The 25,819-nt window shown below is 46.2% G+C and overlaps 2 protein-coding genes across 9 annotated transcripts in view; one reads left to right on the top strand and one right to left on the bottom strand.

The window, feature by feature from the left end:
* Positions 1 to 1,215: 1,215 nt before the first annotated feature.
* GPANK1 (G-patch domain and ankyrin repeats 1) lies at positions 1,216 to 24,175 on the bottom strand. 7 transcript variants are annotated; one of them, XM_073598976.1, is made up of 4 exons: positions 23,688 to 23,808; positions 16,319 to 16,479; positions 7,934 to 8,532; positions 1,216 to 1,763 (listed from the first exon to the last, which is right to left on the bottom strand). In XM_073598976.1, the coding sequence occupies exons 3-4, from the start codon at positions 8,527 to 8,529 to the stop codon at positions 1,304 to 1,306; spliced, it is 1,056 nt and encodes a 351-aa protein (XP_073455077.1). In that variant the 5' UTR covers positions 8,530 to 8,532; positions 16,319 to 16,479; positions 23,688 to 23,808; the 3' UTR covers positions 1,216 to 1,303. The 7 variants fall into 7 exon arrangements, with proteins under 7 accessions (XP_073455077.1, XP_073455076.1, XP_073455081.1 ...); XM_073598975.1 differs by lacking the exon at positions 16,319 to 16,479; XM_073598980.1 differs by lacking the exons at positions 16,319 to 16,479; positions 23,688 to 23,808 and adding an exon at positions 23,284 to 23,307.
* The window catches only part of CSNK2B (casein kinase 2 beta), a 28,868-nt gene continuing 26,773 nt past the window's right edge, over positions 23,725 to 25,819 (top strand). The window contains exon 1 of one of the 2 annotated variants that reach the window (XM_073598983.1): positions 23,725 to 23,877. Coding sequence is in view for 1 of the 2 variants with exons in the window: in XM_073598982.1 (XP_073455083.1) it covers positions 24,018 to 24,060 (43 nt within the window). In the remaining variant the exon portion in view is untranslated. Of the gene's footprint in view, positions 23,878 to 23,923; positions 24,061 to 25,819 lie in introns of those variants that run through there. The other variant, XM_073598982.1, reaches the window with a different exon arrangement.

Genomic DNA, 25,819 nt, shown 5'->3' with positions numbered 1-25,819 from the left:
GCATTTTCTTTAGAAAGCAGCCACAGCCTGAGCAGAAAATCCTGTTCCCTGCCAGTATGCTGTAAAGAAAGACCCTTACTCTCTATGTGGAAGCAGTGGTCTCTCTGCAGAGTTTTGCTCTGTCTGAGCCAAAGGTAAAACTCTCCAAAAACAGGCAGCAAGAGCTTTGCTATAGCAGAACTATAGGACCCCTGCAGAGAGATCACTATTTCCACAGGAAGAACAAGGACCCTTCTCTACAGGAGTGTTAATTATCCTTTTTTTAACCAAGGCTGAAAATTCAGCAAAATTTTAAGGCACCCTATTCTAAAATGTAAAAAACTAAACTAATTGTTTTACATAATGCAGAAAGATCCACACATGTAGGACACCCAAACATTGGAGAAGATTTATTCTTCCAAAGCAAATACACCTTTGCACACTGGTACTGGCCAGTATTCCAGCATTTAACTTTTCCCTCAATTTCTCTCCCTCACTTAGCTGTGAACCCAGTGCTGACGGAGAGGGACAGGGGTGCGACAAACAAGGATGCTATGCAGGCGCCCGACGCCCTCTTTATCAACCAATGACTTCAATGGTTGTTAGGACGCTGGCGACTAGAAGGTTGTTATGGTGCACAATGAAAACCTGTGGCTATGTGTAATTAAAAGGCAGGCTTCATCCACCTACTAGCTTGTACACAATTTTTAGGCATATTACCAAAGCACCCCTGAAGAAACCTGGGCACCCTGGCTTGAAAAAGGCTGCACTACAGTATGCTGATAGGTTACAGGCTTTATTGCATAAGCTGTGGCTGCTTTCGAAAGCAAACCAACTGTAAGACTTTGATCTTTTGAAGCACCTGGAATTTATTTAGCTGATTGAAACTGAAAGGTTAATTGGGCTTTCAGTATCTTCTTTAGAAAGGCACAATTCAGAGCATTTGTATAAACATCAAAACCCAATGTTTTCTACCAGTCTTACATTTTTCTTAAGTTTTTTCCTAGAAAACTAATGGCAGAGGGTCTTGTGCCTCTCCATCAGTGACATATATCTGTTCTTCTAGCAGAACCGGACAGCTATTTTTTATTAGTTGACCTGTGATTGGTGGGTCTGCCCTCGGTAGTTGCCTCTTGAAGTGACACATTCCTCCAAGTCTAAACCCTTTTATTCTGCTTTTTTTTGTGGTGACTTTTTGCCTTATTTGTATTACACAATTTCTTCAATCATGACCACTTTTGTTGCCTGAAATAAGGTTCTTTTATTGTGCTAAATGATCCTATTGTCGCCAAAAATAAAGAATATGTTAAAAAAACCCACAATATTAAAAATCGATGTTCATATATGTCCTCAAATTTCTTTCCCAGGCTTTAGATTTGGCTTCCTTCCTTCTTTCTTCGTTTTTGCTGACCGTAGCCACCCTTTCTGTCCTCACATGTTTAGTTTGTGACCCAGCAACAGCTAACATGTCGTTAGCAGCAAAATGGGTGACTTTGGGCTTCTGGTCACTGTGAAAGCCAAGACCTTTTTGGTCTCTCTTGAGAACTGTCTGAACAGGAAATTTCCTGCCTGACCCTTCAGGTCCCAGGCCTGACTCCCGGTCCCAGCCTTCCTTAAGCATCATCTTAAAGCCCACGTTGTGCTCTGGGATAGCATAATATGTAGATGGAATTTTCTTTTTCTTGTTGAAGAGATGTACGGTAGATCTTTCATGTGTGTCTATGCTGTCTTCCTGATAATACGTCTTGCAAACATCGCAGTATTTTCTTTCTAGCGGCTGGGTTCTGCAAAAAAAAAATTGGCATGTCAACTGTACAGTTACTGCTAAAAAAGTTGTGCTTTCCATTTATCAATGCTTACATTTTCATAGCGGTTAAACAAAGTAGAATTCAATTACATTTTATTCAAACTTTTTTCGTTTCAATGTTTTCACGTCAATATAACAATAACAAAACATGTAGACATTATATCAGTTGCAGAGTACCTGATGTTTGTTTATACGAGTAAGAACACTGGGTACCTCTTTCTTGGCACTCAGATAATACCGGTCAAACTCCGTTTGAAACCCAAGGATATAAAATAGAGGAAAAAGAATAAAGAAAAGAAAAGGGGGGGGGGGGAGACCCCAAGCTCTGGTCCCTGCCACTCAAAGGCTCCTCAGCTCGGAGCCGTACAGGGATCTCCAGTCAGGTATCTGATCCACGGGCCCCAGACTTTTTCGAAGACCACTAATTTGTCATTCAAGACTGCCGAGAGCCTTTCATTTATCATGAGCCAGGAGAGCTTGTGCTTAAGTTGGTCAAATGGGATGGCAGCTGACCTCCAGTTTCTGGCTATAGTGATTCTGGCAGAGATAAATATGAAAGTGATAAGCCTTCTCTGTTTTTTTGGGGCCGCATCACTTTTAAGCCTCAGCAGGGCATGTTTGGGGGATTTAGTAAGGTTGACTTGGGTAAGAATAAAGTTGTAAACCCTTATCCAGAATCTTCGCACCTTGGGGCATTGCCACCATATGTGGTACATCGTTCCATATTGCCCACAACTTCTAAAGCACTTTGGAGAAGCTCCTGGGACATATGTAGCCAACCTGGTCGGCACCATGTACCATCTTAAAAGGACCTTATAGTTTGCCTCTATGATAGAGGTATTGATGAGTGAGTTAGAAGCTGCTTGGGCAATTGAGTGCAATTCCTCTAATTCAAGGTTTTCTTGGAGGTCTTGCTCCCACTTGACCATGTAAGCTTGTTTAGTATGTGTTAAGATAGTATACAATTCAGAAATATGACCTTTCATTTTATCATATTTATGACATAAGTATTCCATGGGCGACATGGTCGTCAGATCACTCTTGCGAGATAAAGTGTTTAGGTAATGTTTCAATTGGACAAACCGGTAGTGTTCTGAGTCTGGCATCTGGTATTTGTCTATTAGGGTCTGTTTAATGAACATACCATTATGATCACAGACTGTCAGTCTGCAATGCGCATGAGACTTTTATTGGTCCACCAATTGAAGTCATGAGGAGTGGGGTGAATTCTTTGTTTTGTAGCAAAGGAGCTAATGGGCTATGCAGGGATTTGAATGAATGAGGTTTAGATAGTCTATCCCAAATACTAACCGATAGGGAGGGGCATAAAATAGTAGGTCGGTCCCGAGCCGGTATCCATATGGTATGGGATATTGATTTGGATGGGCATGATTGTGATTCTATGTGCATCCATAGTGTTATTCAAACTTTTTTGAAGTAAGGCTTTAGAGTATGCACCACCTGCAGTGTTGCTATAACATCCCCCCCCCCCTTTAAACACAGCCAGGATCCCAGGAAGATACAGTGCATGGAGCGACTTTCTGAAAGTCTGTGGTTGCATGGGCCACAACCCTGCTACCATCCCCCCCCCCCCCACAGGGACAGTGCCCAGTTTAGGCATTAATTCCCTCAGACATTGTGCACTACATAGCGAGTTGGTAGAGCCTATCCTCCCATATCTCAGAAGTCAGGGTTGCTTAGTGGAAGGGGCTTGGGAAATGCTAAAGGTATATATTGCACCTGGTCACAAACCTTAATGAAGAACTAAAAGACAAAAATAGTTGTTTAAATATTTGCTTGGCTACAAGTAGTTAAAGCGTTTGTTACCCTAACATTTCATATTCCTGATATGTGTCTGCTGTACCATGCACTTGTATAAGAAATTCTCCTGTTCTCTTTGTATTGATTCCTTTGTGTGAAATCCCTGGTGTTCCTGCCAGTCCCTCTGCTTTTCTATTAAAAATTGACCACACTAAGCAGGAAAGCACATTGTGGTTAGTTCTCTAGCTATGCTGGGAACTCAGATTACTCTTCTCCAATGATCAGACTTGTCCTGACATGCCTCTCCTGCACAGTCATTTACTGAGAAGCTCAGTGTGCTGCTGCTTCCCCTCCCACCAGCTGAGAACGGAGGGAAGGTGATCAGTTATAAAAAAGTGAAAAAAGGGGTATTTTTTTTTTTTTAAATCTATACACAAATGTTTTGTCTTCCATTTCTATTTCAAACTGAGTGGGTTGTTTTACAAGGTGATCCTTTACAACCACTTTAACTCTCAGGAGGTGTATGCCACTCCTCTTCCCTTGTCCATTCAAAGATCACCTTGTATTCTGTGAATAGGTTCACACAATACAAAGTGTTCTGTGAATGGACAAGGGAAAAAATAGGTAAACAACAAGACAACTGCTGTGTGCTGTGTATGAGAGATGCAAGTCTCCTGCTGGAGCGCCAGAAGTATCTCATTAGCCATGAGTGCTCAACCCTGTGGCCCTCAAGCTGTTGCAGAACTACAAATCTCATGAGCAATTGCAAGAGTCAGCGTGTGCACGGAGAGGGCGGGCGGAGTCAGCGTGTGCACGGAGAGGGCGGGCGAAGTCCGCGTGTGCATGGAGAGGGCGGGCGGAGTCCGTGTGTGCACGGAGAGGGCGGGGAAGTCCACGTGTGGACGGAGTCAGCGTGTGGACAGCGAGGGCGGGCAGAGTTAGCCTGTGTAATGATATACATTGCAAGGGGGCGTGTGTGAAGGGGGCATGTCTTCTGCTGCCCTGTACCTCGCTGAGACAGAGATTGAAGCTGAGTTTACTTTAACTTTCCTATCTCCTCGGGAGATCCAGGTACAAAACTACAGACAGATAAGGGAGAGAGAGACACAAGAGAGAGAGACACGAGAGAGAGAGAGAGAGAGAGAGAGAGAGAGATCAGAGAGAGACATAACAGAGAGAGCCGTCGGCGGCTGAACATCCCGACGCCCATATTGGTACACCCTGCACTCAGCTGTAGTAAGCCAGCAGCAGACATCTTGTTACACCCAGCCCATATAGTTCGAGCTGGGTGTAACAAGATGTCTGCTGCTGCTTAATGCAGCAGGGTGTACCAAGATGGGCGTCACAGGACAGCATTTCAAAAATAAATCCTTTCCTCATGTCATTTATTGCTGCATTTCAGTGCCAGCCACTTGTCGGTGCCACCTATCAGTGCCATCTATCAGTGCCCATAAGTGCCACCTATCAGTGCCATCTATCAGTGCCCATAAGTGCCACCTATCAGTGCCAGCCACCTGTCAGTGCCCATAAGTGCCATCTATCAGTGCCACTTATCAGTCCCCATCAGTCAGTGCTAGCCATCAGTCAGTGCCACCTATCAGTGCCCATCAGTCAAACTGCCACATGACATTAAAAAAAAGTATCGGTAATCGGTATCGGCGAGTACTTAAAAAAAAGTATCGGTACTTGTACTCGGTCTTAAAAAAGTGGTATCGGGACAACCCTACTTTTAACGTGAACCAGTCAGTGGGAGGAAAAAAGGTTCTAACAGCAATACACTGTATAAGGTGGTGGGTTATACTTACCTCTCCAGCACATGATGAGGGAACTCTTTGCTCTGTTGAAGGGCTCCGTGCACTGCTACTATTGGACACTTCCACATTCGTAGGATAGCATGTCCCTTGCTGTGTGCTTTGGTTTTTCCCTAAAACCCCTACAGCAAACATTATCACCCTGATTATGTTACGTCCACCATCTCAAGGTGCCCACTGCCTAGGTGTATTCTCTGTACCTTAGAATAGCAAAAACTTGGGTTTCCCGAGTGACACAGCTGTAATGGCCTTGCCGTACTACAGCTTCTAATAATGAAATGTGATCTATGGATGGATGGGAAGGAGCTATCAATAATCTGCCCATCCCCCATTCTTAAAACCTGTTTAATTTATAAAAGCTGTAGCGTGGCTTTCAACTAAAAGAAATGGAATCAGCACAAGGGACACATCCTACTGGCTGTAAGTTTTGGCCCTTGTGCTGATTTTTTCCTTTTTATTTTTAGCTATGCTTAGGCATTAACACTGCAGGTGAACAGAATGGTAGGGGAACAAAGGGTAGGTATGTAAGGGCAAATGTGGAGTTGGGGCGTGCATGTAACCTGATTTTCCCATGGTAAAAAGTGGGCACAAACACTGCTCTCCACACCACTGTCCTCTGAAGTTTGCTGAGAAACAGTCACTATAGGGAGAGTTGATCTCCTGGTCCCCCACTGCTCATCAATGTCACTGCAGGGGGAGCTTTGTAGCAAAATTACCTGACAAGGTCACTTTAACTCAGTTCATTAAGACCTCTAAAATATAATTGTCTATGATAATCTGCCTCCAAAAATATAAAATATAACCACTTGCCGACTGCAATATGTATATATTAGTTGCGGTTTGCACATGGTTTACCGGGCTTATGGCTGGAGATATCAGCCATAACCCCAGTACTGTTTCTTTCTGCAAACGGCTGGCTTTCTCATGAAGCCGGTCCGAGCGGTTTACAAGCCCCTGGAATGGTTTGCAAAGTGGCGGGAGGACGTCCCCCCCCCCTCCTGTCACTCGCTGGTGTTTCTCGGGCTTACTGTTCCCATCGGTTTGCCCGAGAAACGATCCGACAGTGCGGCCGGCTGCTCCCATAGACGATCAAAGAGTTAACACTCCTTTTTTTTCGACTCTATGGCCTTGGAGAACCGGAGCAACATCATGACGTCACTTTTGGTCCAGGTTAGAAGAATTTTTTTTTCCTTTTTTTAAAGCGAAAGATCAAAAATGTATTTTTTTGATATTTTGCTTTTAAAGGTAAAGAAGAGATTTGGGGTCTTTTTGACCCCAGATCTCTTCATAAAGAGGACCAGTCATCCTTATTTCTATTACAAGGGATGTTTACATTCCTTGTAACAGAAATAAAAGCGATCATAAAAAAAGAAAAAAAAATGTAAACGGACAGTATAAAAATAAAATAAATAATATTTTTTTTTCTTTAAAGGGCCCCCATCCCTCCATGCACTTGCCCAGAAGCAAACACATACATAAGTTGCGCACGCATATGTAAACGGTATTCGAACCACACATGTGAGGTATTGCCACAAACGTTACAGCGAGAGCAATAATTCTAGCAGTAGACCTCCTCTGTAACTCTACGCAAGGCGTTTAAAGCGTCGCCTATGGAGATTTTTAAGTACCGTAGCTTGTCGCCATTCCACGAGTGTACGCAATTTTAAAGCGTGACATGTTGGGTGTCTATTTACTTGGCATAACATCATCTTTTATATTATACAAAACAATTGGGGTAACTATTGTGATTTGTTTTTTTAAATTAATTAAAGTGTATTTTTTTCCCGCCATTTTATTCCTTAGGGCAGTGATGGCGAACCTTGGCACCCCAGATGTTTTGGAACTACATTTCCCATGATGCTCATGCACTCTGCAGTGTAGTTGAGCATCATGGGAAATGTAGTTACAAAATATCTGGGGTGCCAAGGTTCGCCATCACTGCCCTAGGGTCTCTGCTAAATATATATATATATATATATATATATATATATATATAAAATGTTTGGGAGTTATAAGTAATCTTCTAGCAAAAAATACTGATTTAAAGTGATACTAAAGTCTAGTTTTTTTTTCTTTAAAAATATCAAACATGTTATATTTACCTGCTCTATGCAGTGCCTTTGCACAGAGCAGCCCAGATCCTCCTCTTCTTGGGTCCCTCTCTGGCGCTCCTGGACCCTCCCTCCTGTCGAGTGCCCCTACAGCAAGCAGCTTGCTACGGGGGGGGACCCGAGTCGAGCTGCAGCTCCGTGTGTCCATTCAGTCACGGAACTGTGGTTTGGCCCCACCCCTCTATCCTCTGATTGGCTAACTTTGATTGACAGCAGCGGGAGCCAATGGCGCCACTGCTGTGTCTCAGCCAATCAGGAGGGAGAGTCTCGGACAACCGAGCACATCATTGGAGGGAGATCAGTCTCAGGTAAGTATTAGGGGGGCTGCTACACACAGGTTTTTATCTTAATGCATAGAATGCATTAAGATAAAAAAACCTTCTGCCTTTACAACTCCTTTAAACTTGTAAACAAAAAGCGTCAGAAAAAGCCTGGTCGGCAAGTGGATAATATAATCTCCTCACCTTGGTTGTGATTCCTCCGGCTGACCCTTCAAAGAATCCTGCAGAAGCTTGACAACCTCCTGGTGCCCTCCTTCTTCTGCTAAAGTTAGAGCATCTTTGCCTTGAGTTTCACAAACGCCAACCCAGGCTGCTCCTCTTTTCAACAAGTAACTCACGGCGTCTTTTTTACCTGCAAATGCCGCACACATCACCGGTGTCCAATAGTATCTATCTCGGAAATTGATGTCACAATGTTCTTTTTCCACCAGCTGTCTCAAACCTTTCATGTCTCCGTTTTGTGAACATCTGAGCAGCTGGTGGCCCACTCTCTGGTTTGTTGTTTCCCGGACCAATGTATTTGGTCCACTCTCTGAAGACCCTACACGTGGCTCTTCATGTGATGGAGATCTGTGAACTCTGCGCTTCCGAGATGGTTTTCTTGAAGCTGACGACTCTCTGTCAGTACCTATAAGACTCTCATAGAAGCTTCTTGCCTCTTCCCCTGTAGTGGCAACCTCATATGATTTGAAGATTTTCTTGGTAGTATGCTCTCCATTTTCCCACCAATCAGATTTTTCACAGGCTTTGGTGAATGAGATTAGCCTTGGAAAATTCATCCTCTAAGATAGGAAAAAGAGTTGAAGAAAAGAGTCAAGTTTTCGCACAATAGCTAAAAAAAGCAATTTTGGATTTTTGATGGGTGTCCTAGGTGTAGATGGTGCTGGACTAGGTTTCATTCACATGAACAATACTGTAAGCGAAGAACTTTTAGTGCTGAAACTTAATTTTTGGCTCTGAATAGTGGGTCACTTGCTTTCCATCTTTGTCTCCCCTCAACTGTTTACAAACTTTTCACAACCACAAAGGCTTTCTGTGAATGAACCCGTGGAGATTGTGGCATTCACCCGCCCCACCTCTCCCCTTGTCCATACACAGAATGCCTTGTGTTCCGCGAAAAGAATGCAAAATGTATTGTGAATAGGTGAGGGGAGAGGAAAGTGGAGAGTGAATAACCTGCTTTCCTACACTGTATGAAATCTGGAGCTGAAGACATAAAGACATGGATGAGCAAGTTTGGGGTGGAGGAACTTGACTGGCCTGTACAGATTCCTAACCTCAACCTGATAGAACACCTTTGGGATGAATTAGAGTGGAGACTGTGAGCCAGGCCTTCTCATCCAATATCAGTTCCTGACCTCACAAATGTGCTTTTGGAAGAATGGTCAAACATTCCCATAGACACACTCCTAAACCTTGTGGACCGCCTTTCCAGAAGAGTTGAAGCTGTTATAGCTGCAAAGGGTGGGCCAACTCAATATGGAACCCTACGGACTAAGACTGGGATACCATTAAAGTTCATGTGCGTGTAAAGCAGGGATATGCAATTAGCGGACCTCCAACTGTTGCAAAACTACAAGTCCCATCATGCCTCTGCCTGTCATGCTTGTGGCTGTCGGAGTCTTGAAGTCCTACAAAAGCTGGAGGTCTGCTAATTGCATATCTCTGGTGTAAAGGCAGATTTCCTAATACTTTTGACAATATAGTGTATGTGAAATTAGCCAACCTTCTCCAAGAAAGGTGTGCATATGGTATTAGTTTCTATTCGCATGCAAGAAGCATTTAAATTAGAAATTTAGAAAGATGTGAACCCCTGATCAGAACACTTTTGTTCTGGTCTGTGCCTCATGAGGTATGATGCCATAGGACCAGCATGACAAAGAAGGGATCATAGGGGCAGCTCTGGACCCTGCACCTTAAATCAGACATTCACCCTCATTTTCAGCATTCCCCAATTTTAATTTTGGTAAATGCCTTTTTTCATCTTGCCATCCCTGTGCTTTCATATTTCTTGCCAAGATAAGATTGACATTGGCTGTACTGGGTGTGCATGTGTGAGATTTGCGGCACTTGCATCTACACATGAGCACCCAAAACTCTAGTGGGATCATTTGGCTGCCATCCTATTGGCATGGTAAGCAGCACCTATCCTGTGGTGCTTACTTTGCTGATACTATGGCAATACTTAAACTAAATGATTTGCTGCTAAAGCACTGGGTGTGCATGCACAGATTTCGCACTGCCAGGATATGGAGGAGACAAGGGACTCAGAAAGTTCATTAGAATGCAAGAGAAGGTAAGCATGAAGTGTAAGTATGTATTTTACAACTGACATTTTTTTTTAAATGTTTTACACTGCTTTTTTCCCCACTTTTTAGGATTTCGGTGAATTTGCTCTTGAAAAAAAAAAATAGGTAATTGCAGCTGTCATACATTTGCCATGACAAGTTCTTTTTATTATTTACCACACAGTGACTGATTTGGGTTAGTATATTTGGTCTTCTTTTAGGCTATACTCACACTAACCTGCCTGGTAAAATGCAGAGTTTTACTGTGTCGGATGCGGTAATGGGTCGTGTAATGTGCTCTTCAGCGTATCACGCTGCTTACTTGTTTTTTTTCCCTTTTTAGCCCTGGTTCACATTGATTCGATTTGGCATGTGATTTGACATGTCAAATTGCATTTCAAATCAGCGGCAATTGCAGCATTCGAAATTGGTGCAACGCCGCACCGATTCCCAAAAGTAGTTTCTGTACTACTTTTGGAGATTTCCATTGACATCTGTGCAGAAACCCGCACAGATGTCTCTGAAGTCAGGACTGACATGCGGGAAAGAAATTTCATTCGTGCAGTCAGTGTTAACCAGAGCTTAGGCTGGGTTCACACTATTGCGAATTGGATGTAGCTTTCTCCGCATCCAATTCGCATTGCAGGAGATTGTGACTGGCTCTCTATGGAGCTGGTTCACACATCTCTGGAGTGGCTCCGGTGTGAATTGCACAGGAGTCCTGTGGGTCTTCTAGTCCATTTCAGGTCTGAATTCAGCCAAAAATTCGGGCTGAAATCTGACCTGAACCAGTGAATGAAGACGCACCGGACCCCTTGCTGTGAGCCGCTCTGTGCTCTAGTGCAGTGTTTCTCAACCTTTTTTCAGTCAAGGCACCCTTTAAAAATGATGGACAGTCACAAGGCACCCCATTCTAAAATGTAAAAACTATTATAATAGTTTTATATAATGCAGCAACATTCACATGTAGGACAGCCAACATTAGAGGCAATTTATTCTTCCAAAGCAAATACACTTTTGCAAACTGGTACTGACTTGTATTGCAATGTTTCTTTTCTCCCTCAGTTTTTCTCCATCACTCACCTAATGTGACCCCAACGCTGATGGAAAAGGGCAGGAGAGGGGGATACAAGGATGCTGTGCAGGTGTTCTATCGAATAGTGCCCTCCGTCGAAAAGTGTCTGTGCATGCACAGTATGGAAGGGCACTCCCGATCAGCTGGCGTGACATCACCATAGTGCATGCGCACATCGTAGGAGGCATTTTTCGATGAGAGATACCATTTCACGGGAACAACTGAAAGCTATGCAAACGGCGGAGGGAGACCGTAGTTGTCCGATTGTGCCTCGCTGTTGCAGGGCAGGTTTAAAGTGTGCTCAAGGTCGGGTTTTGTCTGTGTTGCAGGGTGGGTTTGGTGTGTTGAACGGCAGGTTTTGCCTGTGTCTAAGGGCGGGTTGCAACACAGACAAAACCCGCCCTTCAACACAGCCACAACCCGCCCTGCAATAGCGAGGCACAATCTGACAACTACGGTCTCCCTTCGCTGTTTGCATAGCTTTCAATTGTGCCCGTAAAAAGGTATCTCCCGTTGAAAATTGCTTCCTGCGATGTGCACATACACCATGGTCATGCCAGCTGATCAGGAAATGCTCTTCCATACTGCGCATGCGTGGGCAATTTTCGACAGAGGGAACTATTCGATAGAACACAGGCAACTGATATCCTCCATATCAACTGATGATGCCATTCGTAGTTAGGACACTGGCAGCTAGAAGGTTGTAATGGTGCACAATGAAAACCTGTGGCTTTCTGTAATTAAAAGGCAGGCTTCATCCACATGTAGGCATTTTGCCAAGGCACCCCTAAATGAACCTCAAGGCACCCCAGGGTGCCTGGGCACCCTGGTTGAAAAAGGGTGCTCTAGTGTGAACCCAGCCTTAACCTTATTTGAAATGTCACATAGGGGGAGATTTACTAAAACTGGAGAGTGCAAAATCTGGTGCAGCTGTCCATGGTAGCCAATCAGCTTCTAACTTCAGCTTGTTCAATTAAGCTTTGGCACAAAAACCTGGAAGCTGATTGGTTTCTATGCAGAGCTGCACCAGATTTTGCACAGCACTGCAGTACATTACGCTGCAGTACATTGTGGAAGAATACAGACATGCTGCATTTTTCCCGCACTGCACCTCACACTAGCATTGTGGTGTGAACAAGGCACATAAAAATGATACGTGCCTTAGCAGCAACCTGCATTTATCCAGTGTGGAAAAAACGCACGTCATTGCAGACAATGTGAACAAGCCCTTACAAATACAGCTTGCCTGAGGAAGTGTCCTAAAGCAGCAGGTTTACTTCAATTACAGAAGGTACAAGGGTATGTTAGCTACAGAAGGGAGGTCTATGGACTGAGGATAGTAAAATGTAACCACTTTCCTACAGGGCACTTTCACCCCCTTCCTGCCCAGGCCAATTTTCAGCTTTCAGTGCTGTCACACTTTTAATGGCAATTGCGTTACTGTACCCATATGAAATTTTTATCATTTTTTTTTTAAACAGATAGAGTTTTCTTTTGGTGGTGTTTAACCACTTGCCGCCCGCCCTATTACAGAATGACGGCGGCAAAGTGGTTTGATATTCCTGATCGGACGTCATATGACGTGATCAGGAATATCGAGCCGCTGCGCGCCCCCGGGGGCGCGCATCGCGGCGATCGTTGTTGCGGGATGTCAGTCTGACACCCTGCAACACCGATCTAGGTAAAGAGTCTCCGACGGAGACTCTTTACCAAGTGATCAGCCGTGTCCAATCACGGCTGATCACGATGTAAATAGAAAGAGCCGGTTATCGGCTTTTCCTCACTCGCGTCTGACAGACGCAAGTAGAGGAGAGCTGATCGGCTGCTCTCCTGACAGGGGAGGTCTGTGCTGATTGTTTATCAGCACAGCCCCCCCTCGGATCCTACCCAGGACCACCAGGGAAGCCGCCCAGGACCACCAGGGAAGTGATCCACACTGGACCACCAGGTATGCCCCTAGACCACCAGGGAAATGCCACTGTGTGCCCAGGCAGCTGCCAGTCAGTACCCACTTCAATGCCTACCACTGCCAGTGCCACCAGGGATGCCCATCAGTGCCTCATATCAGTGCCGCGTATCAGTGCCCATCAGTGCCACGTATCAGTGCCCAGCAGTGCCGCCTATCAGCGCCACCCTATCAGTGCCCAGCAGTGCCGCCTTTCATTGCCCATCAGTGTCGCCTATCAGTGCCCATCAGTGCTGCATATGAGTGCCACCCATCAGTGCCGCCTACCAGTGCCCATCAGTGCCGCATATCAGTACCCGATCATTGGTGCCACCTCATCGGTGCAGCCATATCAGTGCCTGTCAGTGCCGCCTTATCAGTGCCCATCAGTGAAAGAGAAAACTTACTTATTTTCAATTTTTTTTTAACAGAAACAAAAGCAAAACTTTTATTTTTTTCAAAATTTTCTGTCTTTTTTTATTTGTTTAGCAAAAAATAAAAAAAAAAAGAGGTGATCAAATACCACCAAAAGAAAGCTCTATTTGTGGGAACAAAATGATAAAAATTTTGTTTGGGCACAGTATAGCATGACCGCGCAATTGTCATTCAAACTGCGATAGCGCTAAAAGCTGAAGATTGGTCTGGGCAGGAAGGTGTCTAAGTGCCCTGTATTGAAGTGGTTAATCACCACTGGGTTTTTTATTTTTTGCTAAACAAATGAAAAAAAGACAGAAATTTTTTAAAACTGAGCACTGATGAGGCTTCACAGATAATCAGGACACTGATGACTAATGCCCTGATTATCAGTGTAAATGTCCCCGTCACGCTTGCCAGTTACCATCTCTCCTCTCCTTATGCTGTGACAGCGAATGAGGAAAGGAATGCCGATAAGTAAGTGTGTTTACATTGTGATCCGCTGTGATTGGACACAGCTGATCACATGGTTAAGGGCCGCTGCCATTGGCCCATTACCCTGATCTGTGATCAGCTTGTCTGAAGGCATCAGCGGGCGGCATGGTTCTGTGTGGACGTCTATAGACGCCCTCCCACAACTGGACGACCGCACTGTAGCCATATTTTGGCTATAGTGTGGTCGAGAAGAGGTTAATTACAGACAGCATTTTTCTTTCAGTTTTGGAGTGGAGGGTTTAAAATTCTGTCTGAACTCATTGGGGACCTCACTGTCCCTGTGATACGCATACAAGAGATGGGGGGGGGGGGGGGGGGGGGGTGTCACTGTAACAGGAATGCACAGATGGCAAAGAGATTATCAGAGGTTGTAAACCTTTCACCCACTACGTCATTTGTTTTTCTCTGTATCCCCGTTGATGGGAAGTTAGTCTAGTAGGGATGTAGATGGTAAATCAGGATCTAACCCTTCCCTGATTTATCCAAAACAGAAGACAAAGCTTTGTCTAGAGTTGGAGGGTACAGGCCTAATAATGGGGGAACCCTGGCTCCTATATTTCAAGGACCCCCAGATATATCAAGATTTTTCACTGCTCCTTTAAAACCACTTAAGGACCGAGCCTCTTTTTGAGATTTGTTGTTTACAAGTTAAAAAACTGTTTTTTTTTTGCTAGAAAATTACTTAGAACCCCAAAACATTATACATTTTTTTTTTCTTATGCCACATACACGCGGTTGGACTTTTCGTCTACAAAAGTCCGACGGATGCCGACGGACTAAAGCCGTCTGACAATCCGCTCGTGTGTGGGCTTCCCCGGACTTTCAGCGGACTTTTCCAGCCGCAAATCTGACGGACTTTAGATTTGAAACATGCTTCAAATCTTTACGTCGTAACTCCACCGGACCCAGAAATCCGCTCGTCTGTATGCTAGTCCGACGGACAAAAACCCACGCTAGGGCAGCTATTAGCTACTGGCTATCAACTTCCTTATTTTAGTCCGGTGTACGTCATCACGTACGAATCCGTCGGACTTTCGTGTGATCGTATGTAGGCAAGTCTGTTCGTTAGAAAATTTGCCGCAAGTCCGACAAAAGTCTGTCGGACGGGCTGTCGGACTTTTGTAGCCGAAAAGTCCGACCGTGTGTACGCGGTATAATACCCTAGAGAATAAAATGGCAGTTGTTGCAATACTTTCTGGCACACCGTATTTGCGCAGCAGTCTTACGAGCGCACTTTTTTTATGTGGAAAAAATACCCTTTTCTTTAATTAAAAAAAAGGGCAACAGTAAAGTTAGCCCAATTTTTTTTAAATTGTGAAAGATAATGTTACGCCAAGTAAATTGATACCCAACATGTCACGCTTCAAAATTGCGCCCGCTCGTGGAATGGCGACAAACCTTTACCCTTAAAAATCTCCATATGCGACGTTTTAAAAATTCTACAGGTTGCATGTTTTAAGTTACAGAGGAGGTCTAGGGCTAGAATTATTGCTCTCGCTCTAATGATCGCGGAGGTTTCACATGTGTGGTTTGGACAACGTTTTCATTTGTGGGCGCTACTCACGTATGCGTTCGCTTCTGTACGCGAGCGGGACGGGGCGCGTTCAAAAATTATTTTATTTATTTATTTATTTAACCTTTTATTTTTACACTGTTTAAAAAAAAAAAATTGTGTCACTTTTATTCCTATTACAAGGAATGTAAATATCCCTTGTAATAGAAAAAAAGCATGAAAGGACCTCTTATATATGAAATCTGGAGTCACAAAGACCTCATATCACATATTTACACTAAAATGCAATAAAAAAAAAAAAGTCATTTAAAAAAATGATTTTAAAAAATGGCCCTTTAAGAGCTATGGGCGGAAGTGACATTTTGACGTCGCTTTTGCCCTGAAATGTCATGGAGATGGGTGGGGGCCATCTTCCCCTCACTCATCTCCATGCCCAGCCACACAGAGGACGGATCGCCTCCGCCGACCGTAAGCGGCAGAGGGCGCCCCTCTCCTGCTGCCTATAAAAGTGATCTCGCAGTGAATCCGCCGCAGAGACCACTTTTATCTTGTAGCCGACCACCGGCCAAACACGAGGATACCGGGGTTATGGCAGCCATAGTGAAGGGGACTATATGCAGATACTAGTGCAAAGCAGTGCATGCGCGCAGACATAAAGACCCAAACACAGGTGGTGTGCATTCATTACGTTACGTATGTGCGCTACTTTACACCAATAGCTGCGCACAGCTGCCTTCACCCATTCTGACTATTGGCAGCTGTCTGCAGCCCCAGGGCACCAAAAACATGCAGCGTTATTTACTAATTCCATGCAAGTTTATGGATCATGAACGCCTGCCTGAAAACACGATCCTTTAAGGAGAAGCTGTCATGAGAAAATTGTGTCGGCTGCCATCGCTCCTTCTGAAAATGCTAGCTGCCTGGCTCTCTTCAGCTTTAGGAATTCTTGAGTCACAATGGTTGATCCTCTAGGTTCACCTCTTCAGCAGCAAAGCATCCCTGGAAATCACATAAAATAGATATATAGCAAGCTGCAGGTTTTTCACACCCTGTCTACATACAAACATAAAAACCTTTAATAAATGTGCTGTCTATAAAAATATCCCATGTGTTGTATGAATCAGCCTACAGAGCCTCCCTGTGGGTTAGCACATTGCTTTGCTGTCGCAGCTACCGATAAACCGCAGAACCCGCGTCCAGAAATACGCCACTTCCTGTTCTAGTTACCAGCGCTCACCCTTCGCAGAAATGTACCTCTCACCTTCGTATAGGAAACAAGTTACAGAGGGACGGAGGATGCCACAAGGGGAGGGGGGAGAGGAGGACATGACATCGCAGTCATGTGACTATCATGTGACCAGCCTACAGCCAAACTGAATGGCTGGCTTGTCCCATTCCTGGCAGGAAGTTCAGCTGGCTGGGTTGGTTAACCATTGCTGTGCTGGAGCCCTCGTAGTCTTGGATGTTCTTAATTTTGTGCCAATCGTACGCTCTGTTACTTTATGTTTTTGTAACCCATGCTCATAGATCACACGTGGTTTTTTGTGTTTTTTTTTTTTAAGGCTAGATGGGGCTCGTTTTGATTTTGGATGTGTGTATGAACATTTTTATATCATAGGTTTTAATTCAAAAGAAAGAATAAAAACAAACATCCATAGGTTCAGAACCTTACGTGTTGGGAATGCATGCAAAATAGGGCACTTTCCTGACTCCCGACAGAGAAACGCGCTGCACTTCAGCAGACAGCGCCATTAAGTGTTAAATTAGAATTGCAGGCAAGACATTTTTATTCCTTAAAGTGATTGTAAAGTCTCGTTAAAAAAAAAAATAACAAACATGTTATACTTACCTGCTCTGTTGCAGTGGTTTTGCACAGAGGAGCCCGGATCCTCCTCTTCTCGGGTCCCTCTTCGCTGCTCCTGGCCCCTCCCTCCTATCGAGTGCCCCCACAGCCAGCAGCTTCCTATGGGGGCACTGGAACCGAATCACAGCTCTGTGTGTCCATTCAAACACAGAGTCCCAACCCGGCCCCACCCCCTCTTCCCCCTGATTGATGACTGACTTTGATTGACAGCCGTGAGAGCCAATGGCACCACTGCTGTGTCTCAGCCAATTGGGAGGAGTGTCCTGGACGGCTTAGACATTCGTGGACATCGCTGGAGAGAGATGGGGCTCAGGTAAGAAATTAGGGGGTGCTGGGGTGGCTGCTACACACAAGTTTCTTTTTATCTCAATGCATATAATGCATTAAGATAAAAAACCTTCTGCCTTTACAATTCCTTTAAAAACCCCTGTCAGTTTTTTTTTTTTTTTTTTACCATTATATCCCATTGCAGAGATTTCCCTTCACTTCCTATCCTAGAACTCACAACAGGAAGTGAGAGAATATCTGTCTGAAGTGAGGGATTCTCTGGTTGTCTCTAGGGTTACAAGAACTAGTGTCTCCATTGGATAAAATCCTCCCTATTCCTGCTTTGGTGACAACCAAAAATTTGGTAATTTATTTTACTTTGTGATAGCGGTAAACAGGACAAATAGAGAGGGTGAGTCTCTCTAACGGGGACCCAGACAACAATAAAAGCCTGACAGGGGTTCTAATCCCTTTCCACTCCATCCAAATCTAAAAAAAAAACAAAAACTTTAGGGCCTGTTCACACTATAATGCAGTGCAGGAGGGACACAATCCTGGGGGACTTCCTGCACTGCATTGCAATTACAGTGCCCTTGCAATCTGCTGCAGGAGTCTGTTCAAGTTATCGACACCCCAAACGCAGGTCACAAATGCATTGCGTTTGCTGCACCGGATAGCATGGTGCAGAAGTACCATGCGATGCCATTGTCGCACGTCCAAAAAGCAGTGCAGCACGTGCGGTGTGATTTCAGCCTTTTTAAAATGAATGCGACTGAAATCACACTGCGCAGAACTGCATGTGAACCACACAGGAACCGCTATTGCGATTAACATGCAGCGACCAGTGTAAACGAGCCCTTACATTTAGTTATATTTTAAAAAGGAACTACACCTCATCTGAGCACCACAAACCAAAAATGCTAGTTGATCAATTTTTAATATTCAAAGCAAACTCCCCCATCCAGCCACGTCTCCATGCTTTATTTTGTTGAGAAATCACTTTGAAACAACCCCTCCCTCCCTTGGCATTTCTGGCTGTGGCCATCTTGACTAAGGGCAGACGATTCATGTACATTTACTTCCTGGAATCCATCTGCACTTAGCTCAGGCATACAGGCAGGAGGATGTATTTGGCTGAAAAAAAACCTCCTCCCCTCCTGAAGACTCCTAGGATGTATGACATCATTTGCCTAGGCATGAAAACCAGGAAGTAACTGAAGAAATGTAAAAAAGTGAAGTTCCACTTTAAATATAGGGAATGTTTTCATGTACAGCTTTACTGTTTTATAAGCAAAATGGTGCGTTTTTGGTTCAAAAGACTTCAAGGGAGAAACTGCAGAAAAGCATATAGTGCGTTTTTACCAAGATTTGCTTTTTTTTAATCCACCCAACCACAAATTGGCCACAAAAAAAAAAAAAAAAGCATAAAAAATGCATCAAAAATGCGCTGCAGAAGCAGATCAAAAGCATGCGAGGTTAGTTCAGCGATCTCCCCCGCTGAGCTGTTGTGTTCTGACAGGTGACGGCCCCCCCCCGCCAGAACACTCCAATCAGCGCTCTCCGCCATCATCTGCTGGTTTTCCAGCATGCACGTCTGACAGAAGCCGGCCGGACAAACCGACATACACACGGACCGATATCGGCCATTTTTTTTTAACTGCCTGTTGTCTCCCAACATTCGGCCAGTTTACACCTTTGTGATCCAGTAATGTGTGTCTGTGTGATGTGGTGCTATTCATTGTGACACACCTCAGTGTGCTTACATTGCAGCACAACAACTTAGTAATAATTAGTACATCACACCAACATAAATGCTGCATGCATGATTTGTGGTTTGTTGTGGTGCATTGGGAAGCCCACTCTAATGAATGAGGTGCCCAGCACAAATTAAGGCTCGCTTATACTTGCTGTTGGGAGGTTGAGCCACGTTTTTACCATTCCCCAACCAGCAGCCACGACAAAAATGAAACCCCCAGTCGTGTTCAGCGGGTGGTACATTCAAGTGATTAGAGTTGCGCCGTAACCACCTGAAGTCCATGTGGTTGCGGTTCAGTGGCGCAGGCTTTTAGGGGTTAAAACAAGTGATAAAAAGGCAACATAATTATTATACAGGATTTATATAGCGCCAACAATTTGCGCAGCGCTTTACAATGTAAAGGGAGACACTACACCAACCGTACAATTCAAAACAAGAGAGTTAGAGCTTACAATCTAAGAGGGAGGAGCTGGTGTAACAAAAGGTAGGGACTGTGAGGGATGAACTGATGAGGGGAGTAGAAGATTTGGCTGTAAGCTGGAGGCAGGATAGGCTTCCCTGAGGAGATGAGTTTTTAGGGATCGCCTAAAAGTGGACAGAGTAGGAGATACATGGACATATTGGGGTAGTAAGTTCCAGAGGATGGGAGAGGCTCTGGAGAAGTCCTGGAGATGAGCATGGGAGGAGACAAGGGAGCAGAAGATCTTGAAGGGAGCAGAAGGTCTTGAAGGGAGCAGAAGGTCTTGGGAGGAGCAGAGAGGACAGTTTGGGTGATATTTGGTGATGTAGTTCGGGGCAGAATTGTAAATGGCTTTGTATGTTATTGTTAGTGTTTTGAATTTTATTGGCCAATGGGAAGCCAGTGGAGGGATTGGCAGAGAGGAGTGGTGGACACTGAACAGTTGGTAAGGTGGACGAGTCTGGCAGCGGCATTCATGATAGACTGAAGAGGGGATAGCTTGTGGAGAGGTAGATCAATGAGGAGGGAGTTACAATAATGAAGGCGAGAGATAACAAGGGAGTGAATAAGTTGCTTAGTGGTGTCAACGGTTAGGCAGAGGCGTAATTTGGAGATTTTTTGGATGGTGAAGTCTGGACGATTTGGACAGTGATTGGATTTGGGGCTGAAAGGACAGGTCAGACTCTAGGATTACACCTAGTACCCTGGCATGAGATGAGGGACTGGTGGTTGTATTATTGATCTTGATGGAGGAAAAATCATGAGCTCGGTTTTAGAAAGATTGAGTTTGAGGAAGTGGTGTGACATCCATGTTGATATGTCAGTAAGTTAGTAATGCGAGAGGAGACTGAAGGAGGTGAGGAGTAGAGAGATGGATTTGTGTGTTGTCAGCATATAGGTGATACTAGAAGCCATGGGAGTTTATTAACTGACCAAGGGAGGAGGTGTAAATGGAGAGGAGAATGGGTCCGAGGACAGGAACTTGAGGTACCCCTACAGAAAGAGGAAGTAGAGAGGAGGAATAGAGTTAGGCTCCTTTCACACTGCCGCGACTTGAAAGTCCCACGACTTGTCATGCGACTTTGTAGTGCAAGTGTGAAAGGGGCCTTATAGGTCACACTGAAGGAGCACTGTGATAGGTAGGAGGAGAGCCAGGAGAGAGCAGAGACTTGAAGGCCAAGAGAGTGGAGTTTTCTAAGGAGGAGGGGATCAAAGGCTGCAGAGAGATTGAGTAGTATGAGTATGGAGTAGTGGCCATTGGTTTTAGCAGTTAGTATGTGAAAGAGGGGTTTTGCCTCATCTAAATGACTAAACTGCCCGGACGTCCCATCAAGAAACAGATAGTAGAAAAAGATTCTCTAAAAAATGGGACTTTAAATGGACGTCAGGCAGTAATGAGTATAAAAATTACAAAAATTATTGTGCACTACATACATTACAACATGAAAAACATATAACCAATGATAAAAACATATGTATGGGAGGTAATTATGGAAACCAGCTGGAGGAAAGAAGGAGGCTCGCAAATGGATGTCGGTGTTGGTTTTAGCAGTTAGAAGGTCATTAGAGAGTTTCAGTGGAGTGTAGTGAGCAAAAGCCAGACTATAAGGGGTCAAGAAGGTTGTTGTCAGTGAGGTAGGTTGTAGACTAATGCCCTGTACACACGGTCGGACATTGATCGGACATTCCGACAACAAAATCCTAGGATTTTTTCTGACGGATGTTGGCTCAAACTTGTCTTGCATACACACGGTCGCACAAAGTTGTCGGAAAATCCGATCGTTCTGAACGCGGTGACGTAAAACACGTACGTCGGGACTATAAACGGGGCAGTGGCCAATAGCTTTCATCTCTTTATTTATTCTGAGCATGCGTGGCACTTTGTGCGTCGGATTTGTGTACACACGATCGGAAAATTTAATCAATCGGATTTTGTTGTCGGAAAATTTTATATCCTGCTCTCAAACTTTGTGTGTCCGGCGGAAAAAGTCAGATGGAGCCCACACACGATTGGAATTTCCGACAACACAATCCGATCGCACTTTTTCCGACGGAAAATCCGACCGTGTGTACAGGGCATAAGCGTTCTAAAAGTTTTGATGCAAACAGAAGCAAGGAAATGGGTCTTAAGTTGTTCAGGCTGGTGGAATCCAGTGAGGGCTTTTTAGGTATGGGGGTGATCAGGGCATGTTTTGGAGGGGAGGGGAAGGTGCCAGTAGAGAGGGAGAGATTGAAGATGTGAGCGAGGGAGCATAAGATAGAAGAAGAGGGTGACCGTAGTAGATGTGAGGGAACAGGATTCAAGGGACAGTTGGTAAGGCGGGCTTCTGAGAAAACCTTAAGAGCGCTCTTATGCCTCCTTATTGCCTGTCAAATACCCTCTGAAGCGTACTTAACCATGGATCGCCCTTCAAAGGGCTAATGCTAGTGTAAACAAGCCCTTAAAGTGGAGTTCCACCCCAAAAAAAAAAAATTTCATTAATGTGAATGAAATAAATTAAAAAAAAAACATTTGGAGAATTTTTTTTTTTTTTACTTACCTTTTTATGCCTGTTGCTATGTGGTCCCACGAAATCTGCCTCCTTCAGCGCCTGGGCTCCTGACGTCACTCCCCTCTGCACCTCTGCTCACTACTGCTCCTGGGAGATGTGTGTCATCACTTCCCAGGAGTAAGAATGAGCTCCGGCGTGTTCGCAAGCTGCACGTGCGGAGCCCGCCAGGAAGTCGGCAATGCACAGCACTAATCACAGGCAGTGAGACATTTCTGATCTCTGCAGCCGTACATCGGGACAATGTCTCACTGCCTGTGATTAGCGCTGTGCAGTGCCGAGTTCCTGGTGAACACGCCGGAGCTCATCCTTACCCAGGAGTCAGTGGGCTGCGCCGAGGGCTAGGTTGCCATAACAACGGGGCAGGCACTTCTGACGATGCCACCCATTGTTATGGCAATCTGTACACTTTACAGCGCATGCGCGAGAACGGGGCGCACCTTAACCAGGAAGATAGTGCTTGTGGGCTTCACATGCCCGCAAGCAAAATGGGAACGGCCAGGACACAATTATATAACTTAATTTTTTATATTACAGCGGACATCGGGGGACAAAATCTTCTAAACAAGTGAGTGTTATATGTCAATGTTCTGACCTTTAGAAGTGTTTAAAAAAAAAATTAGAACATGTCGTTGGAACTCCGCTTTAAGGTGCTAACCAAAGCACAGGCATCTCTCTACAGTGGGTCAGGCTGGTGGGAATGAGACTCACATCTATCCAAATGGAGTCAGGTTGGCCAGGAAAATTTAGGACAGCGCCATTTTTATAGATTATTACACAGAGATCTGAAAAAGTAAATGTCCTGCATGGCACCTGGGTGTTAAAGAGACCAGGTTGGGTTATAAAGAGGTTCCTGTAATTGAAGAGGTATTATATTTATATCTCCATCACCCCCAATGTCACCTACCTCTTCTGGGAGCGTTGGATGTCTGTCTCCCCCCTGGCCCCTGCACGTTGTGGTTGCTTCCTCTGACCCCTATGTCACCGCTGAGCCCTCCAGAGATAGAGAGGTCAGAGGTTGGAACCATTCATAACTTGGGGGGGTGGCAGATACCCAACACTCCCAGAGGTATCCAATGCTGAGAAATACATGGAGGCTGCAGAAATTAAATAGATCTGCTGCCATATTCTACTGCCGATTATATACACACGTACAGTATATATTACAATGTGTGTTTTTCTACAATTATAGGCAGCTATGTCGGCGAAAGTCGTAGGCTAAGGTCAGAGCAGTGGTGAGTTTTAGTGAAAGCTCTGTCTTTATCATCACCAAATCACAGCACACGAGCCGCCATTGTAATCTACAGTTACCTGTTCCGGGATCTGCCGAGGATCTCTTCATATACACTCTGAGATGAGCGAGAACTACCATTCCCAGCATTCCAAGCGGGTGCCTCCCGACCCCGCCTCTTCCGGGTCGCGCTTGCGCAGTGAGAGGGGACCGGGCCTAGTGTGTGGCGGCGGGTGAGAACCGGGAAGATCCGCCGTGAGGAGAGAACAGGTGTGAGCGCAGCCAGAGCCGCCCTATCCGGGGACACCGAGCCCCAACCCCGCCACCGATCCTTCCTACCTACCGCCCCACTGACCACACTCTGTATTCCAGGTCTACGCTCACTGACCACACTCCTCACCCTCCGTGTTATGCTCACCCATACCACCCCTCTGACCACATTCCTTATCGCAGGTCTGTGCTCATCCGATACACACCCAATACACCCAACTAGTATTCTCACCCCAGATCTAGGCTCATTCCCACCACCCCACTGACCACTCTCCAGCTCCATACCCCCCCCACACTCAACACCTCAGGGCTCTGGTCAGCACCCCATTCCTCTACATACTGCCTGCTTCTCCACTCCTACATTCACCCCTCAGCTCCCCGGTGTTGGCGACAGGCGCTGTATCCTCCCCCCGGTGTTGGTGCCAGGCGCCGTTTCCTCTCCCCCGGTGTTGGCGCCAAGCGCCGTATCCTCCCCCCCCCCGTTGGCGCCAGGGGCCGCTTCCTCTCCCCTCCTCCCCGGTGTTGGCGCCAGGAGCCTCCCCCCCCCCCGGTGTTGGCGCCAGGAGCCGTTTCCTCTCCCCCCCCGGTGTTGGCGCCAGGAGCCGTTTCCTCTCTCCCCCTCCCCCGGTGTTGGCGCCAGGAGCCGTTTCCTCTCCCCCCCCCCGGTGTTGGCACCAGGAGCCGTTTCCTCTCCCCCCCTCCCCCGGTGTTGGCGCCAGGAGCCGTTTCCTCTCCCCCCCTCCCCCGGTGTTGGCGCCAGGAGCCGTTTCCTCTCCCCCCTCCCCCGGTGTTGGCGCCAGGAGCCGTTTCCTCTCCCCCCTCCCCCGGTGTTGGCGCCAGGAGCCGTTTCCTCTGCCCCCTCCCCCGGTGTTGGCGCCAGGAGCCGTTTCCTCTCCCCCCCTCCCCCGGTGTTGGCGCCAGGAGCCGTTTCCTCTCCCCCCCTCCCCCGGTGTTGGCGCCAGGAGCGTTTCCTCTCCCCCCCTCCCCCGGTGTTGGCGCCAGGAGCCGTTTCCTCTCCCCCCTCCCCCGGTGTTGGCGCCAGGAGCCGTTTCCTCTCCCCCCCTCCCCCGGTGTTGGCGCCAGGAGCCGTTTCCTCTCTCCCCTCCCCCGGTGTTGGCGCCAGGAGCCGTTTCCTCTCCCCCCCACCCCCCGGTGTTGGCGCCAGGAGCCGTTTCCTCTCCCCCCCACCCCCCGGTGTTGGCGCCAGGAGCCGTTTCCTCTCCCCCCCACCCCCCGGTGTTGGCGCCAGGAGCCGTTTCCTCTCCCCCCCCACCCCCCGGTGTTGGCGCCAGGAGCCGTTTCCTCTCTCCCCCCCCCCCCTCGGTGTTGGCGCCAGGAGCCGTTTCCTCTCCCGTCACTCCAGTGTTGACGCCAGGAGCTGTTTCCTCTCTCCCCCCCCCGGTGTTGGTTCCAGGAGGCGCTTCCTCACCCCCCGGTGTTGGGGCCATGCACTGCTCTTCTCACCACTTCTGGTTCCCCTCCTCTAGTCATCCGCAGAGCCCCCTGCACAGTTCTCTGTTTGCTGTGTTGTCATCCTCTCACTCTTCTCTCTGCACAGCTTTCCTTCTCCCTCCAGTCATTCTGGTACCCTTCTGTCGTTCCACATTACATCTTTTCATTTCTTTTCCCTTCATTTCCCCTCCTGCCTACCCTTTCACCCGTCCTCCCCTGTGGCTCTGGTCTTCTCCTTCATGTGAATTTCCCATTTGTCTTTTACCTGCTGTGAATACGGCACATTCTCCCCATAAACCCCCCACCGTTCCTCCTGTTTCCCAGATGCCATCTCTCTTAATGGTCTTTCCTCTGAACATATCCTTTTGCCTCCAATCTGAATGTTCCCAGTACCTTGTCTCTGTCTTGTCAGGTTCCCTTTGATCCCTCCCTACTGCACTACCTGTCTAACTTCCTTTTCTTGTCTTGCCCAACCTAAGGCTGCTTCCCC

This window comes from Aquarana catesbeiana, linkage group LG09 (assembly GCF_042186555.1).
Source record: "Aquarana catesbeiana isolate 2022-GZ linkage group LG09, ASM4218655v1, whole genome shotgun sequence".
Classification (NCBI taxonomy): Eukaryota; Metazoa; Chordata; class Amphibia; order Anura; family Ranidae; genus Aquarana; species Aquarana catesbeiana.
Note: the sequence above shows the minus strand (reverse complement) of the source record. Positions and strands in the feature narration are given on the sequence as shown.

Coding starts and splice junctions, on each gene's coding strand:
- GPANK1 (XM_073598976.1), bottom strand. CDS start 8,529: ATGAATTTTCCAAGGCTAATCTCATTCACCAAAGCCTGTGAAAAATCT. Junction 1,764..7,933: donor CCGGAGGAATCACAACCAAG/GTGAGGAGATTA, acceptor TTTTTTTTGCAG/AACCCAGCCGCTAGAAAGAA.